The following is a 14,789-nucleotide window of genomic DNA, read 5'->3' on the forward strand; positions in this document are numbered from 1 at the left end:
AAATTGTGAAAAGAAATACTAAGCAAAAAACAACCAGAACGTGAGGATTTTAGAAAATTCTCAGCCTGTCCTAGGTACGTACCTATGAGAAATGAAAACAGACCCACATGTGAGTTGCTATATTAATATTCACAGTAGTGTTATTCAAAATAGCCCAAAAGTGGTGACAACCCAAATATTTATCAGTTGATAAAACAAAATGTGGTTTAATGCAATGGAACATTATTTGGCTGTAGAAAGGAATCAAGTATAGATATATGCTACAACATGGGGGAGCCCTAAAAACATTATGCTAGGTGAAACAGACCTTTCAGAAAATACCGCATACCACAAGGATACAGAAACTATCCAAAGTAAACAAATCTACAGAAATTGAAAGTAGACTAGCTGTTGTTTAAGCCTGGGGGAGTGGAAAAGGAAATGGAACTTGACTGCTAATGCATATAGGATTTCTTTTTGAGGTGATGAAATGTTACAAGATTTGATTGTAATGATGATTGTACAACTTTGTGAATATACTAAAAACATTTAAAGGAGAGTTTTATAGATTCTTTGGGTTTTTCAACATAGACAATTGTGTCATCGGTGAATAAAGGCAATTTTGTATCTTACGTCCATCTATGTACCATTTACTTATTTGTATTGTCTTATAGCATTAGCTAGGACTAAAAATTTGAATAAGACTGAGAAAAGAAAAGTTCCCAGTCTTATGCGGGAAGCACCCTGCCTCTCATCATTAAATATGTTAGCTATATATGATTTTTGTAGATTTTTTTTATCGACTTATGGAAATTCTATTTCTAGTTAGTGAGAGTTTTTATCATGGGTGAGTGTTGGATTTTGTCAGTTTTTTTTTTGTTATTGATATTATGAACTATGATTTCTTTTTTAACCTGTTGATATCATAGATTCCACTAATTGATTTTGAATGTTAAACAAGTCTTGTATGCCAGGAATAAATCACACTGGGTTATGGTATGTAGTTGTTGTTATACATTGTTAGATTAAATCCACTACTATCTACATCTACATGCATGAAAGGTATTATTCAGTAGTTTTCTTTTCTCATAATTTCTTAACCTGGTTTTGGCTTTAAGTGTTCTATTTGCTTCTGTTTTCTAGAAGAGGTTGTGGAGTGTTGCTTTTACTTTTTCTCAAGGTGTAAAGCACCAGTGAACCCATCTGAGCCTTGTGCTTTCTTTTTTGGAAGGTTTTTAAGTTACTGATTTAATTTTTTAATAGATACAAGGCTGTTCAGGATATCTCTTTCTTATGTGACTTTTGATAATTTGTGTCTTTAAAGGAATTGATCTATTCCATCTAAGTTATGAAATCTCTGGCCCAGAGTAGTTTATATTATTACTTTTTTGTCCTTCTGATGTTCATGGGGTTAGTAGTGATGATTTTATTTATGATGTTGGTAATTTGTGTATTTTCTATGTTTTCTTAGTTTCACTAAAGATTTATGAATATTATTGATTTCTTACATAATTAGCTTTTGTTTTCATTTTCTATTGTTTCCTAGTATTCAGTTTTATAGTTCTCTGTTATAACTTTCATGTGTTTTTTTCCCTATATTTTGGGCTTAATTTTCTCTTATTTCTCTAGAAACTAGAGTTTACTGGAAACTAGAATTAGTTCATTCGAAACTAGAAAAATAAGAAACTAAATTAAAACTAAATTAAAACTAAAATATGATGAAGGAAGGACATCATACATTTAGAGCAGAAATCAGTAAAATTGAATATAGAAAAACAAGAAGAAACCTCAATGAAAATAAAAGCTGATTAAAAAAAAAACAAATAAGATTCATAAGTCCCTAATGACACTAACCAGGATAAAAAGAGAGAATACACAAATTACAAATACTGATTTCATATCTTTATTCGTTTACAATATATGGATTTGATTCCATGGATTTTTCTTTAAGCATTCTTCTACTGCACCCACCAAATTTTGATGTTTTATCTCCATTTTCATTTATTTAAAAGTATGCATTTCTTTTTTATTTCTCTTCCTTTGATCCATAGATCATTTGATTTGTTTCCTAATTCTCAAATATTTCTGTTATTGACTTTTAGTTTAATTCCACAGTAATCTAAAAGTGCACTTTGTATGGTATCTATTCTTTTATCATTGTTTAAGGTTGCGTTATGGTCCAGGATGTCCTAGATCTTGATGAATGTTTCCTGCTCTTTGGGACTCAGCTATGTTTCTGCTTCATAGATTTTAAATTTCTAGACCCAGACTATAGGAACATCACTGTCTGGAAAATACTTCTCTTGTGGTAGAAGAAAAAGATCATTGTTGGGACTGGTGTTGAAAGATTTTCCTTAGTATGACTCACATTAGCTCTGCTCATGCGCCATTGACCAAGGTGTTATAGAACAAAACCTGATGTCACTGGGAGACAGGTATACTCCTCCCAGAGAGAGTGACCACAAAAGTGTCCACGGAGAAAGGCCCACTATAGAGGACTGTTGACTTTTGTGAACAAAATAATGCAATCTGTCACAAGCCCCTTCCAGTGTGGGAAACTTTGATGACAAAATAAGTGGACTTCAGGAATAATGGCTACTTAATAGGACTGGTCTAAATTCAGTTAAATATTCCAGTAAACACTTTAGGATTTCAATATTTTGTGATTAGTGAATTTTATACTAAAAATAATTTCTGTTATATTTCTATAAAATGTAATACTACTTTTTAAAGGACATACTTTCTTTCTGGATGAATTTTGCAAAAATTTTAAGTTCTTGGGTCATTTACTTTTCTGATTTGATCTCTAAGGTGTGTTTAGGTGTTAGATATTCCTAAGTGTTAGATATTCCCAAACGAAACAAGATTTATAAATTTAAATCTCCAAAATCCCTCTTTTACTTAAAAGAAAAAAAAAAACCTATAAAACATTGTATCTGGAAAGTCTCTAATGAGAACTGCATTAGTCTGCTAGGGCTGCTATAACAAAACCACAACTGGACACCTTAAACAACAGAAATGTATTGACTTACAATTCTGGAGGCTGAAAGTCCATGATGAAGATGTTAGCAGGGTTGATTCCTTCTGAGGGTGATAAGGGAGAATCTGTTCTATGTGTTTCTCCTATCTCTGGAGGTTTGCTGGCAACCATTGGCATTCTTTGTTTTATAAATCTCTACCTTCATATTGACATGGTATTTTCCCTATTTGTCTGTCTGTGTCTAAATTTCACCCTTTTTATGAGAATACCATTCATATAGAAATAGGAGCTCAGCCTACTCTGGCATGACTTCATCTTAACTAATTACATTTGCGATGTCCCTATTTCCAAATAATATCACATTGTGAGGTACTGGGGGTTAGGGCATTGAGTTACAAATTTGGGGGGTCACCATTCAATGCATGTAAGTAAGGATCCTACCAGTGTGCAGCTGAACAATGAGAATATTATTATCAGTATTGTCTACTCTGACTAAGCAGCTATTTTGGGGAGATTGTAGTGATATGGGATGGCTAAGCTTTTGATTAAATTATTAACTTTGCAGAGCAAGTTAATAAGTTATGTAGAACAATAATTTTGGGGTCATTTATGTCAAAATTTTACATGATTATGTAAGATTAAAGTTTTACTTCTGAGAAAATAAAATAGATGTCACTTTTGCCTATTCCTTGTAACATACAACTAAAAACCTTAAACATCGTATATAAACAAACATAAGAAGACTCAGAATGGTGAAGAGAAGAAAGAAGTATACTGGCCAGTGACCTTGGGGCCCAAGAAATAACATGTTGTTTCCTGGTTTTAGGCATTTTTGTTTTTTCCTCATGAAACCCAGTTTGGAGCTAAATAGCTAGCTTGGCAACTCTGAAATGACAATAGGTAGAGAGGAAAAAAAGGCTGAGTGAAACCTTACTCTCTCTAGGCAAAGACTAGGAAACAGACAGCCTAGTGTTAGGGAAAACTTTTAGACAATAACCATCCTACCTCAGCCAAACAACACGGGCAAAGCATTGGCCTCACAGCCACCAATGCTAACAAACACTGAATGAGGAGCCCAGACGTCCATCTACTCTAGCCTATGATTAGGAAACATAACTCCCCTATGAGGCTACTGCCATAAAAGACCAAACAGGAAACCAGGATTCTCATCTCTTTTAAATGATTACAGTCACTGTGGAGAGCTTTGACCCAAAAATAATGAAGCAGCCCTCTCCCTCCCCACTAGGGTGGTGTCAGAGGGGGCCAGTGGAGAGTTAGGACTTCCACTACTTCCCACTGGTAATGAGATCTCCGTTTCCCCTCCCCACCCCGTGGTCAGTGGAGGCCATGTGCAGAATGGTAAAAAATGTACCTACTTCTCCAAGGTAGTAAGTGGAGGCCCAACAGGGAACCAGGACTTTTAACTCTGCAGAGGATTAATGAAGAGATTTCCCTTGGGCATCAACAGAGGACAAGTGAGGGACACAGACTCCTTCTTCCACATGGTAGCAACAGTGTTACCCTCCTTCTCCTGCTAGAACAGTTTGAAGAAAACACCTACAACATAAGGTTTAAATAACATCCAAAGTCATACCGTAATACTCAACATGTCCACATTTCAACAGAGAATTTTTCACTATGCCAAGAAGCAGAAAGATCTCAAATGGAGTAAAAAAATGACAGTGAATTCCAACACTAAAGTGACAGAGATATTATAATTATGTGACAAGGATTTTAAAGCAGCCATCAGAAAATCAAGAAATAGAACATAGAAAAGTGAAAAACAGAACAAATGGTAAACAAAGAATAAATTGGTATATTTGAGCTCTAAGATATCAATAAGCATATTAAGTGTAAATGTTCTAAATAATACCAAATAAAAGACAGATATTAATAAACTATTTAAAAAAGCATAACCTATCTTTAAGCTGTCTACAAGAAACTGATTTCAAATATAACAATATAGGAAGGTTGAAAGTGAAATGGTAGAAAAATATATATTATGCAACATTAATTAAATTAAAGCAAGAGTGGCTAAGTTCATTCTGGAAAAAATAGATTTCAGAGGAAGTATTACCAAGGACAATTATGCAATGCTAAAAGAACCAATCACAAAGAAGACAAATCTTAAATACACATGCAGTAACCAAGAGAACTGCAAAGTATTTGAAATATACGAAGCAAAAACTAATAAAACTGAAAAGAGAAATAGTCAAAACTATTTAGTCAAAACTTCAACAACCCTATCTGAACTGTACAGAGAATAGCTAAAAAGAGAAGTCAGCAAGATTTGAAGAATGTAAAAATGACTTCAAACAATAGGATCTAACCGACATTTATATAGCACACTCAATCTAACTATAACAGAATACTCCTTCTATTCAAGTGCCTACTTCTAGTATCAAGATAGATTTTATTCTGAGTCATAAGAGAAACCTTAATAAATTTAAAAGAATTCAAGTTATACAGAGCATGCCTTCTGAACCCAACACAACAAAACTAGAAATGAGAAAGACAAAAGGACAATGACTAAATATTTGGAAAGGAAATAACGCACTTTTGAAGAGTTGACAAGTTAAATAGGAAGTCTCAAGGGGAATAAAAAAGTACGTCAAACTGAAATGAAACATGAAAATGAAGAATAAATTAGCATAAAGCAGCACAGAGAGGGAAATTTAGAGCCCCTAATACATACAGTAGAAAAGAGGGTATGTCTTTCAGATCAATAATCTAGTGGTGCCTGGGTGGCTCAGGGTTTAAGCCTCGGCCTTTGGCTCAGGTCATGATTTCAGGGTCCTGGGATTGAGCCCAGAGTCAAGCTCTTTGCTCAACAGGGAGCCTGCTTCCCACCACTGCCGCCCCCCTCCACCTGCCTCTCTACCTACTTGTGATCTCTGTCTGTCAAATAAATAAATAAAAATCTTTTAAAAAATTAATCTAAGTTTCTACCTTAAGAACCTGGAAAAGCAACAGCTAAATCAACTCATGGCAAAAAGAAAGAAGGAAAATTCACACCTAAATTTGACAGCTTAGGTCAAGTGTACTAACTCCTTAAAAAACACAAACTATCATGATTCACCCAATATGAAATAGATCATTTGAATAGCTTTAAAGCTGCCAAGGAAATTGAATTATTAGTTAAAAAAATCTCCTCCCGAAATCCCCATGTGCAGATGGCTTCAAAAGTTCAGAAGTCTATCAAATATTTAAAGAAAAATTTACAGAAATTTTCCAGTAATAGCACAGAAGAGAATACTTTCAATTCATTTTTGAAGATAGTATTAATCTGATACCCAAACTAGACAAAGACAGTGCAAAAGAATAAAATCACATACCAATTATCCCTCATGAATATGGATGCAACAACTTTTAACAAAATATTAGCAGAGATAATATAGCAATACATAAAAAAATTGTACAACATAATTAAGTGGGGTTTACTTGAGAATTCAAGGTTAGTTTAATGCTCCAAAATCAATTAATTAATGTAACCTGATGTATTAATAGACTTAAATGGTGAACGGTTGAATGCTTTCCTCTTACTATTGCCAATAAAGCAAGAATGTCCATTCCTACCAGTCTTATTAAACAGAGTGCTGGACGTTCTTCCTAGTGCAATAGACAAGAAAAGGAAAATGTCTACAGATTGGAAAGGAAGAAAGAAAAATATTTTCAGGTGATATAGTTACCTCTCAGAAAATTGCAAAGAATCTACCAAACAACTCTTAGAATTAATAAGCAATTTCATCAAGGTCACAGGATAGAAGATACATAAGATAAACATACAAAAATAAATTGTATTTCTGTATATTAGCAGTAAGTACATGGGGAAATAGGGAAAGGAAAGTTATGGCCCAGCGTATTTTCTGACTCCCCACCAAAGTGCCTCTTATTCTTGACTCAGATTAATTCCAGAACAAAATTTCATCATGCATTATATCTCTTACATTTATGATACATAGACAATTCTCAGACTATTTCTCTTAAAGAGTTTCTTTGTCATTTCTTTGTCATATATTATTGCTCTAAGTGCCCGAAGTTTAAAATAGATGTGCTGCTATCATTTGTCTATTTTGCTTTTCTATATTTTTCTCCTTGAGGACAGAAGTTACCACCTTAATATCTTTTCTGTATCTTAGAATTGCGTCTATTCTTTTTTATTTTTTAGAACTTATTCATCTTTAGTAATGTTTTACATGTTCTCATAATTTTTAGAAATAAAAGTGTTTTTTAATCTTAGTCTTCTAGACCATAATCACTAATATGTCTACAGAATTTTATGATTTTCATTTATCACACCCATGCCCCTGCTCAGGTAATGACTAACTCAGTCCACACCTAGTCATTATAAAACACTCTCATTCCTGCCTCCACCATAATTTTTAATTTATCCTATCACCGTATCCATTATCACTACTTACATAAAGCCAGAGAGTTAGTCTTTTAATTCATCAGTGTTTAGCTGGCATATATTGGATATTTATGAATCCTATTGGGTAATGAATAAACTAATGAACAACGGATGTCACTTCTGAAGTGTAGGCACTGTAATACTAAATTACCCTCAAAGGCCCATCCTACTGTCCTACTTCAACACAAACGTAGTAAAATATTTTATACAATCAATTTTATTAATTAATCAACTAATTAATTAATTAATTTTTACATCAAGATTTTGTTTCCTTTAGTGAATTTCAAGTTCATTGGTATTCTTGACTCTGGAAAATGTAGTTCTAACCCACCTTTTTATCCAATTTCCAAATAACATTTTTCATGTTTTCTATGTTCTTTTTTTTTTTTTTAAAGATTTTATTTATTTGACACAGAAACAGAGAAAGAGAAAGAGAGAGAGAACACAAGCAGGGGGAGCAGGAGAAGGAGAAGCAGGCTCTCCCCTGAGCAGGTTGCTTGACACGGGGCTCCAGTCCAGGACCCTGGGATCATGACCTGAGCTGAAGGCAGATGCTTAACTGACTAAGTCACCCAGGCGCCCCTCATTTTTTCCAAACTTACATACTCACTGTTTACCCTCCCCTCTTATTAACTTCCTTTACACACTTCCCCTCCAGCTGAAATGTACTACCCAAACTACCATGACCAAATGCCATCTTTATTCAAGGCCTAGCACAAGTGTCATTTAAATTGTAAATTCTTCCCTGATTATTCCCTTTTCTACTCCATTTTTCTAAAATTTATTATTTTCTCTTGAAATTTTGTATCATTGTGCATATACTCTAATAGGACACAACATCTGGGCTTGTATCATATTTATTTTTGCAGATTCATTCTCCCCTACCACACTGCAGTCTCCCTAAGAATAGAAACCCAGGAGTGTTTATCATTGTAGTCTCCCCTAGGACTAGCTGACAAATAGCAGGTGTTCAGTAACCATTTAAAAATAAATCATTGCTTTTATGGTCTTTAAGTCATCCAGTCTGGTCTACTGTTTGTCTCCAAATTATTCTTGGGCACAGTAATTTCTGTGACATACTAATAATCATGGTCAAGTATTTGAAATTATTTTATCATTTTCAACCAAATAACAGAGTTCAGAGAATCTGAAAGGAACATTCACTAGAAGATAAAAGCATAATGATTCTTAGATATACACTAGAAAGTTCTTTTGAAAATATGGGATCTAGCCCTAATGAAGCATGTATTAGTTTGCTAGCAAAGCCATAACAAATACCAGGCTAGGTGGCTTTACAACAGAAATTAGTTTCTCATAGTTCTGGAGGCTGGAATTACCAGATCAAGGTGTTGACAGGGTTGGTTGCTTCTGAGGTCTCTCTCCTTGGTTTGTATCTTCACCCAGACTTTCCACTATGTCTGAACTCTAATCTCCACTTCTCATAAGGATGCCAGTCCCACTGGATTAGGTCCCATCTCAGTGATCACATTTTAAATAATTACTTCTTTAAGGACTTTATCTCCAAATACCATTATATTCTCAGGTATTGGGGGTTGGAGTGTCAACATATGATTTTCAGGGGATACAGTTCAGGCCATAGCATTGCAGCTGCAACATTCACGAGTCATTCAATGCTCTTGGATTTAGCCTCTTCTTTTGTAAAACTGCATTATTTTCATCCCTTGTAAAATTCCTCTCAGTTCAGTATCTTTAATTTCTCTGTGGATCATTACTTTTTTGTAATGCATCCTCTAGAATATATCTTGGTGAACGTCACCATCCTTCATGCACCTTATGAACCTGGAACTTTGCAATCGTCTTGCATTCTTTTTTTCTTTCCCTACCCCCAAACCAACCAAACACCTCTACCTGCTCAATGGCTTTTCTTGACTCTCACTTCTTCCTTTCTCAGCTGAGCCAATGTGGATCTTCTTGAAGTTTCTCTGCTTTCAATAGTCTGTCTGCATATTCCCATTATGTGATGACTGCATTTTTTCTCCATTATCTAGAGACTATAATATCTAAATGAGTTTATAGGACTGTTAAGGTCCTAATTTTCTTTGCTGCCTTGATTCCCACAAGCACTCCCCCTGTGACTTTTACCTTCCACAGCAGTTTATGCTCCTGAGATACTGACCTGTTTGTGGTGCTCATGCTTTGGCCAAACTTTTCCCCTTTTGTCTGAAATGCCTTTTCCCTGCTTGTTTTTCATAATGATTTTGTCATGTCTGCGTACAGCTCAAATGCTTTTTCCCGTGTGAGGCCTCCCTTTCTTCCTGAGGCAGAACTGAGAGATGCTTATCTTCTGCTTTTCTTCTGCTTTTGATATACTGTCACTATCTAATTGGCTTAGCACTGTGATTTATTGATCTGTCATACCACTAAGTCTTAAGGTCCTTGACACCCTGGATTGTTTATCTTTGCAGTCTAATATAAACATTTGTTTAGGGAATGCTGTTTATGATAACCTAAGTACAAAAATTAAGTAAAATATTGATTTGTTGAATTAATATTAATATATGTTATAAGATTTTAAAAATGTGTAATTCTACTCATTTGATTTTAATTCCATTCTTTTAAAACTTACCTGTTTCAGATATTAGGCCCATATTCAATATTTTGTAACATATAGGGAACTATTTATTAGCTTAGACACCAGATGACTTGGATTAATTAAATTTGGGGTAAAAAATAATGTTAAGAAAAATTAGGTTGGCTTTGAAGTTTCTTTTGCCTTAGGTGTATACTTACAGAACAGAGAGCATTTCATCAAACTGTGTTAGTTATCTGCTTTGTTGGTACGATTTCAATTCCCACTTTCCTTTCCTTCACCTCCTCTTTTAGATAAACAAGCTGGAGGCACGCCTCAGGCAGGGGGGATGCACAGATGATAAAGGGATTCGAAGAAAAGACAATGAACACTGGATGAAAGAAGACTGCATTAGCTGTATGTGTAAGGTATGGGCCGCCAGAAGTTTTTCCGACTTCTGCCTCCTGTTTTACTTCTGCTAGCCTGCCAGTTGAGACATACCTGAAAAATTCAAAATAGAAAAATATGTTCTTTTTGTGAATAGCTTCTAGGCATATTTTAAAATGTCAAGGTATTGATATGAGATTTTGAGCTTTTTGATTATCGATGTAAATATGCCACTATCATGAACACTTGCTAAATACGACATGGGCTTTTCATATTTTCACTAATAATTGAGAGAGCTGACACTCAGGACATTTACTGAGCGTTGCCCAAGATTACACAAATAAAGGCAGAAATGAGGCTTGAATTCAACTCCTTATTTTCCAGTCAAGCTCAGTACAAATGTTGCCTGAAAGTATTAGGTAAATATGAAAAACGCTATCATAGTACCCAGCAAAAGAAAAAAAGCTTATTTAGTTTGTTTTTTGAACACAGCTGATACCAATCGCTCCTGCCTCTCTCCACACCCCATGCCCTCTGGTTGGGGAGGTAACATTTTATAAGCCACTAATTCCAGTCTTGTTTTTTCACGCTGCAAATGTATTAAAAAAAGCATTAATAGGAACTACATGTATAAATAGGCTCATATCATGGGTGATTTTTATTATACTGAGATAACCAATCAGATCACATATTATAAGAAATTTTTAAAAAGGTAATTTTACTGTAAGAAACATGGGAATAATCTTTGAATGTTGCCTTTCAGAGTGGCCAGGTCACCTGTGTGGTGGAGACGTGTCCTCCGGGTCCATGTCTAAGTCTTGAATTGGTGAAAGGAACCTGCTGTCCAGTTTGCAGAGGCCCAGGAATGCCAGCTGATTCCCCAGAGAAACACTAATCAATTCACTGCTCTTGAGCCCTGAATGGGGGAATTTCTCAGGAAAAGGCAGTCAAGCACTTTTAACCTATAGTTACACTCCTGGCATAGAAAACACTGACTTAAAACAAATTAGTTCATTTAACCCTTCAGCATACTAAAGGTCTTGGATCTTTTCATTTGCTAACACACCTTGAAGTAATGCAAAATTAAAGTCCAAAAGGAGGATAAGGATTACTTTCTTGTGAGAAATATTTCTTGTTGTAAGCTACCAGTTTTATATACTGTACATGGAAATTAAAAAAAAAAACCAGATGCAATATTTTTTTTTAATCTGAGTATTGTGGAAAAAACCTTTCATTTCAAAATTCTGAGAGATTATATGATCTCCAGGAATTTTGATAGAATGGGTTTTGCACTCAGAGAAAACATCTGGAAAGATCTGTGATGACTTTGGCACATGTAATCCATGCTGCTTTCCTCACTCCACTCCATCTCTCACATCTAGAACATAAAAAATGCCTAGATTTTTCTAGAAAGGTATTTACCTTAACCATCAGTAGGCTCCACCTTCTAGAACATGAGGGGAAATTCAGTGAAAGTGTATTTGGAGGAGTTTGCCATTTTTACATTTGGCTGGAAAATACAAACACTGTGAGAGAAAGAGCCTTCAAAGGAGCCTTGCTCAATTTCTGCCTTTCCCTCATTTGTCATTATTACCACTAGTGAGATGTCAAAATTGAAATTTACCAAGTCTGAACAATTCAGGAACAATCTGAATTTACTATCAGAAAAATTGGAAATGCTTTTGACTTTAACAAAATGTGTTGCTACAAGGTTTCTTCTAATTTTGTCACTCTTTTATAGCATTTAAAATGCAATCCAATAGACAATAGGTTAGCTATATTCAGAATTGAATATTTAGTAAATTAGGTGAGTTTCACTTAATAAATTCTTTTTAAAAAGGTGCAGCCACAGTACTTGGGGTTGTTTGCAGTTTTTGGTAGATTTCTTTAAGAAATTCTTTGTTCCAGGACTTTGAAGAGACTTCATGTAGTGTCCTGCCCAAAGGGGCTCTCAGGGTGATAACACTACTGTTTTCCAATTACAAAATAAACATTTAACTCCAGGCACAATCTCCCAATATTTAGAAGCATTATGTAAAATGCAGTATTCATTATAGTGGAAATATTTTCATGGTTTTAATATTATGAGTGAGGAAAGATGTTTTCAGTGTTTGATAATAATGTCATTATTTAAAAAATGTATTGGTGATGCCCTCCTAAGATACAAAATAATTTTTTACTAAAAAGTTTAAGGACAAAACAATATGCTCTAAAAGTTTGATGTTTGATTTTTTTTTTTTTAAGATTTTACTTACTCATTTGACAGAGACAGACACAGAGAGAGGGGGAACATAAACAGGGGAAGTGGGGAGGGAGAAGAAGGTCCTCCTCTCCACCAAGCAGGGAGCCGTATGTGGGGTAGATCCCAGGACTCTGGGATCACGACCGGAGCCAAAGGCAGATGCTTAATGACTGAGCCCTGTTTGATGCATTTTTAAGTCCAAAAGAATTTCTAATTGTATTTCATTTTTAAAGACAAAACTTAGTAAGTCCCAAAAGCTTGACATTCGGGAACCTTTCAAAACCCAACAAAGTGAAATGAAGCTAAACCTCATGGAAGTATAATTGGTTCCTCTGAAACTACTGCAAACATACTGCATATGACAATAACACATGTAATAGTTCAGGTTTCTCATCATACTCATTTGTCATTTTATCATTTTACTTAAGTTTAAGCAGGGCCTATATGATATCTCATAGGATAATACACTGACCACATGTTAATTTGGATGTCACCTGGTCAGTATGTTTGGCTCATTAAACACAAGCAGGTATCAAAGTAACAGAATAAAATTATCATTTAAAATGGAACATGGGGACTTGAAAACTTGCCTGTCAATTGACGATTTGAAAATTCACTCACCTTTACAAATATGACTATAATATCATCATACAGATTACCTTCTGCTTTATTCATTTTATTTGTATTTCATTTATTTGTGCTTTTTAAAATGTTTCATTTTTGAAAGTAATATTGTGCATAATAAAAATTTCAAGTATTTCCTAAAGATATAGAAAGCTTGGTATTCCATTTCTGCGGTCCAAATGCAAATGTTATTTCCAGTTTTGTATGTGTGTGTCTATGTGTGTGTGTATATTCTTCTATACATTTTCTATGCACTAATGATGTTTCTTCCTTAGTGATTTGTTTTTTCCAAAGAAGCTTAAAACATTGAAAATTCAAATGTATTTGTTAACAACATTTGATATATTATTTTCTGCCATGAAATCTGCTTCAGGTAAAATTAAATGTTTTTTTACATGTGACACTTTTCTGATCTGGGGCAAAGGCAGTATCCATGAAGAGGTATACACAATGAAGATGAACGCATTCTTGGACTAACTCTTTCCCTGATTTTGTCTGCTAAAGAAAAGCAAAGTTTTTTAGACAGGATGTATGATGTGTGAAAATAACTCCTTTCTTTCAGCGGCTCTTTAATGTATACTCTGTACCTTCTATACATAAGTGGCCACATTGCACACAGAGCTACATGACATGTAGTTGAAGGGGGATAGACAGCTTTTATTTGAGACTGGCGATTAGAAATAGAGCATTTACCTGATAAGCAGTCTTTAATGCTCACAGGAGGCAAATAACAATGTTTAAAACTGAGTTTTTGTTTACCTGTTTAAGAAAATTTGTTGGGAATTTTGGTAAGGAATTTTTGTTTGTTTAATTGTGCAATGATTTTAATATAGACTTATGAACTGTAATTGCTACAAACACCCCTTGCCCAATGTCATGTGTAATGCATTTTCTTTTGCAAATAAAATATAGTTTATTAGTAAGTTAAATCGAGTTCATGGATAGTTCACACAGAAATCCTATCTTCCAGTTTCGGAAAGATATGTTTATTAAAAGTCATATTTTGGTGAGTGTCCTCAACATTTATTGGCATGATAGAGTTTTTAGAAAACAATAGAAAACTTTTTTGTTCCCCATGAATATACAAAATGGGGGATGGTGTAATAAATACAAATAGTGCTAAAATCTGTACCTTAAATATAACCGCATATGCTTTGTTTTTAGTCCTTGTCCTAGATAGTTTGCTACCTTTTGTTTTAAGCATCAGAAATGAATCAGTGTTTAAATTTGCATCTTAAACATAAACTAGAGAGACAGAATGTATAATATTTCCTGAAATTATGAAGCTTATTCTGTATTCAAACAAGCTTTGTAAAATAAGTGAGGAAAAATTCTTTAAACTTAATTATTAACAAAATTGTTCAACTCTAAGGCTCTGGCTCAGATATACATATATTTATTTATTATATGCATAACAATTTACAGACATCTATATATAATATGTATTATGTGTAAATAAAATTAAGATAGTATTATCTTCTCATACCTTGCACCCAAATATTGGTGCACATTTGGAATTTGTGTACATGGGAATAATCCAATGTAAAAAAATTTAAATTGCATTTCTATCTTTGGAAAGGGTATGTAGTATCTAATTTTTATTCGTCATATATCTAGCTATCCATCATCCATATTG

The 14,789-nt window shown here is 34.2% G+C and overlaps 1 protein-coding gene across 1 annotated transcript in view; it reads left to right on the forward strand.

Annotated features, from left to right (window-relative positions):
- PXDNL (peroxidasin like) overlaps positions 1-13,292 on the forward strand; it is a 456,789-nt gene extending 443,497 nt beyond the window's left edge. The window contains exons 22-23 of the mRNA XM_080802773.1: positions 10,215-10,328; positions 11,051-13,292. Coding sequence (XP_080658899.1) covers positions 10,215-10,328; positions 11,051-11,182 — 246 coding nt within the window. The 3' untranslated portion in view covers positions 11,183-13,292. The remainder of the gene's footprint in view (positions 1-10,214; positions 10,329-11,050) is intronic.
- Positions 13,293-14,789: the final 1,497 nt, after the last annotated feature.

The sequence above is a fragment of the Martes martes genome, assembly GCF_963455335.1.
Source record: "Martes martes genome assembly, chromosome: 4".
Taxonomy (NCBI): Eukaryota; Metazoa; Chordata; class Mammalia; order Carnivora; family Mustelidae; genus Martes; species Martes martes.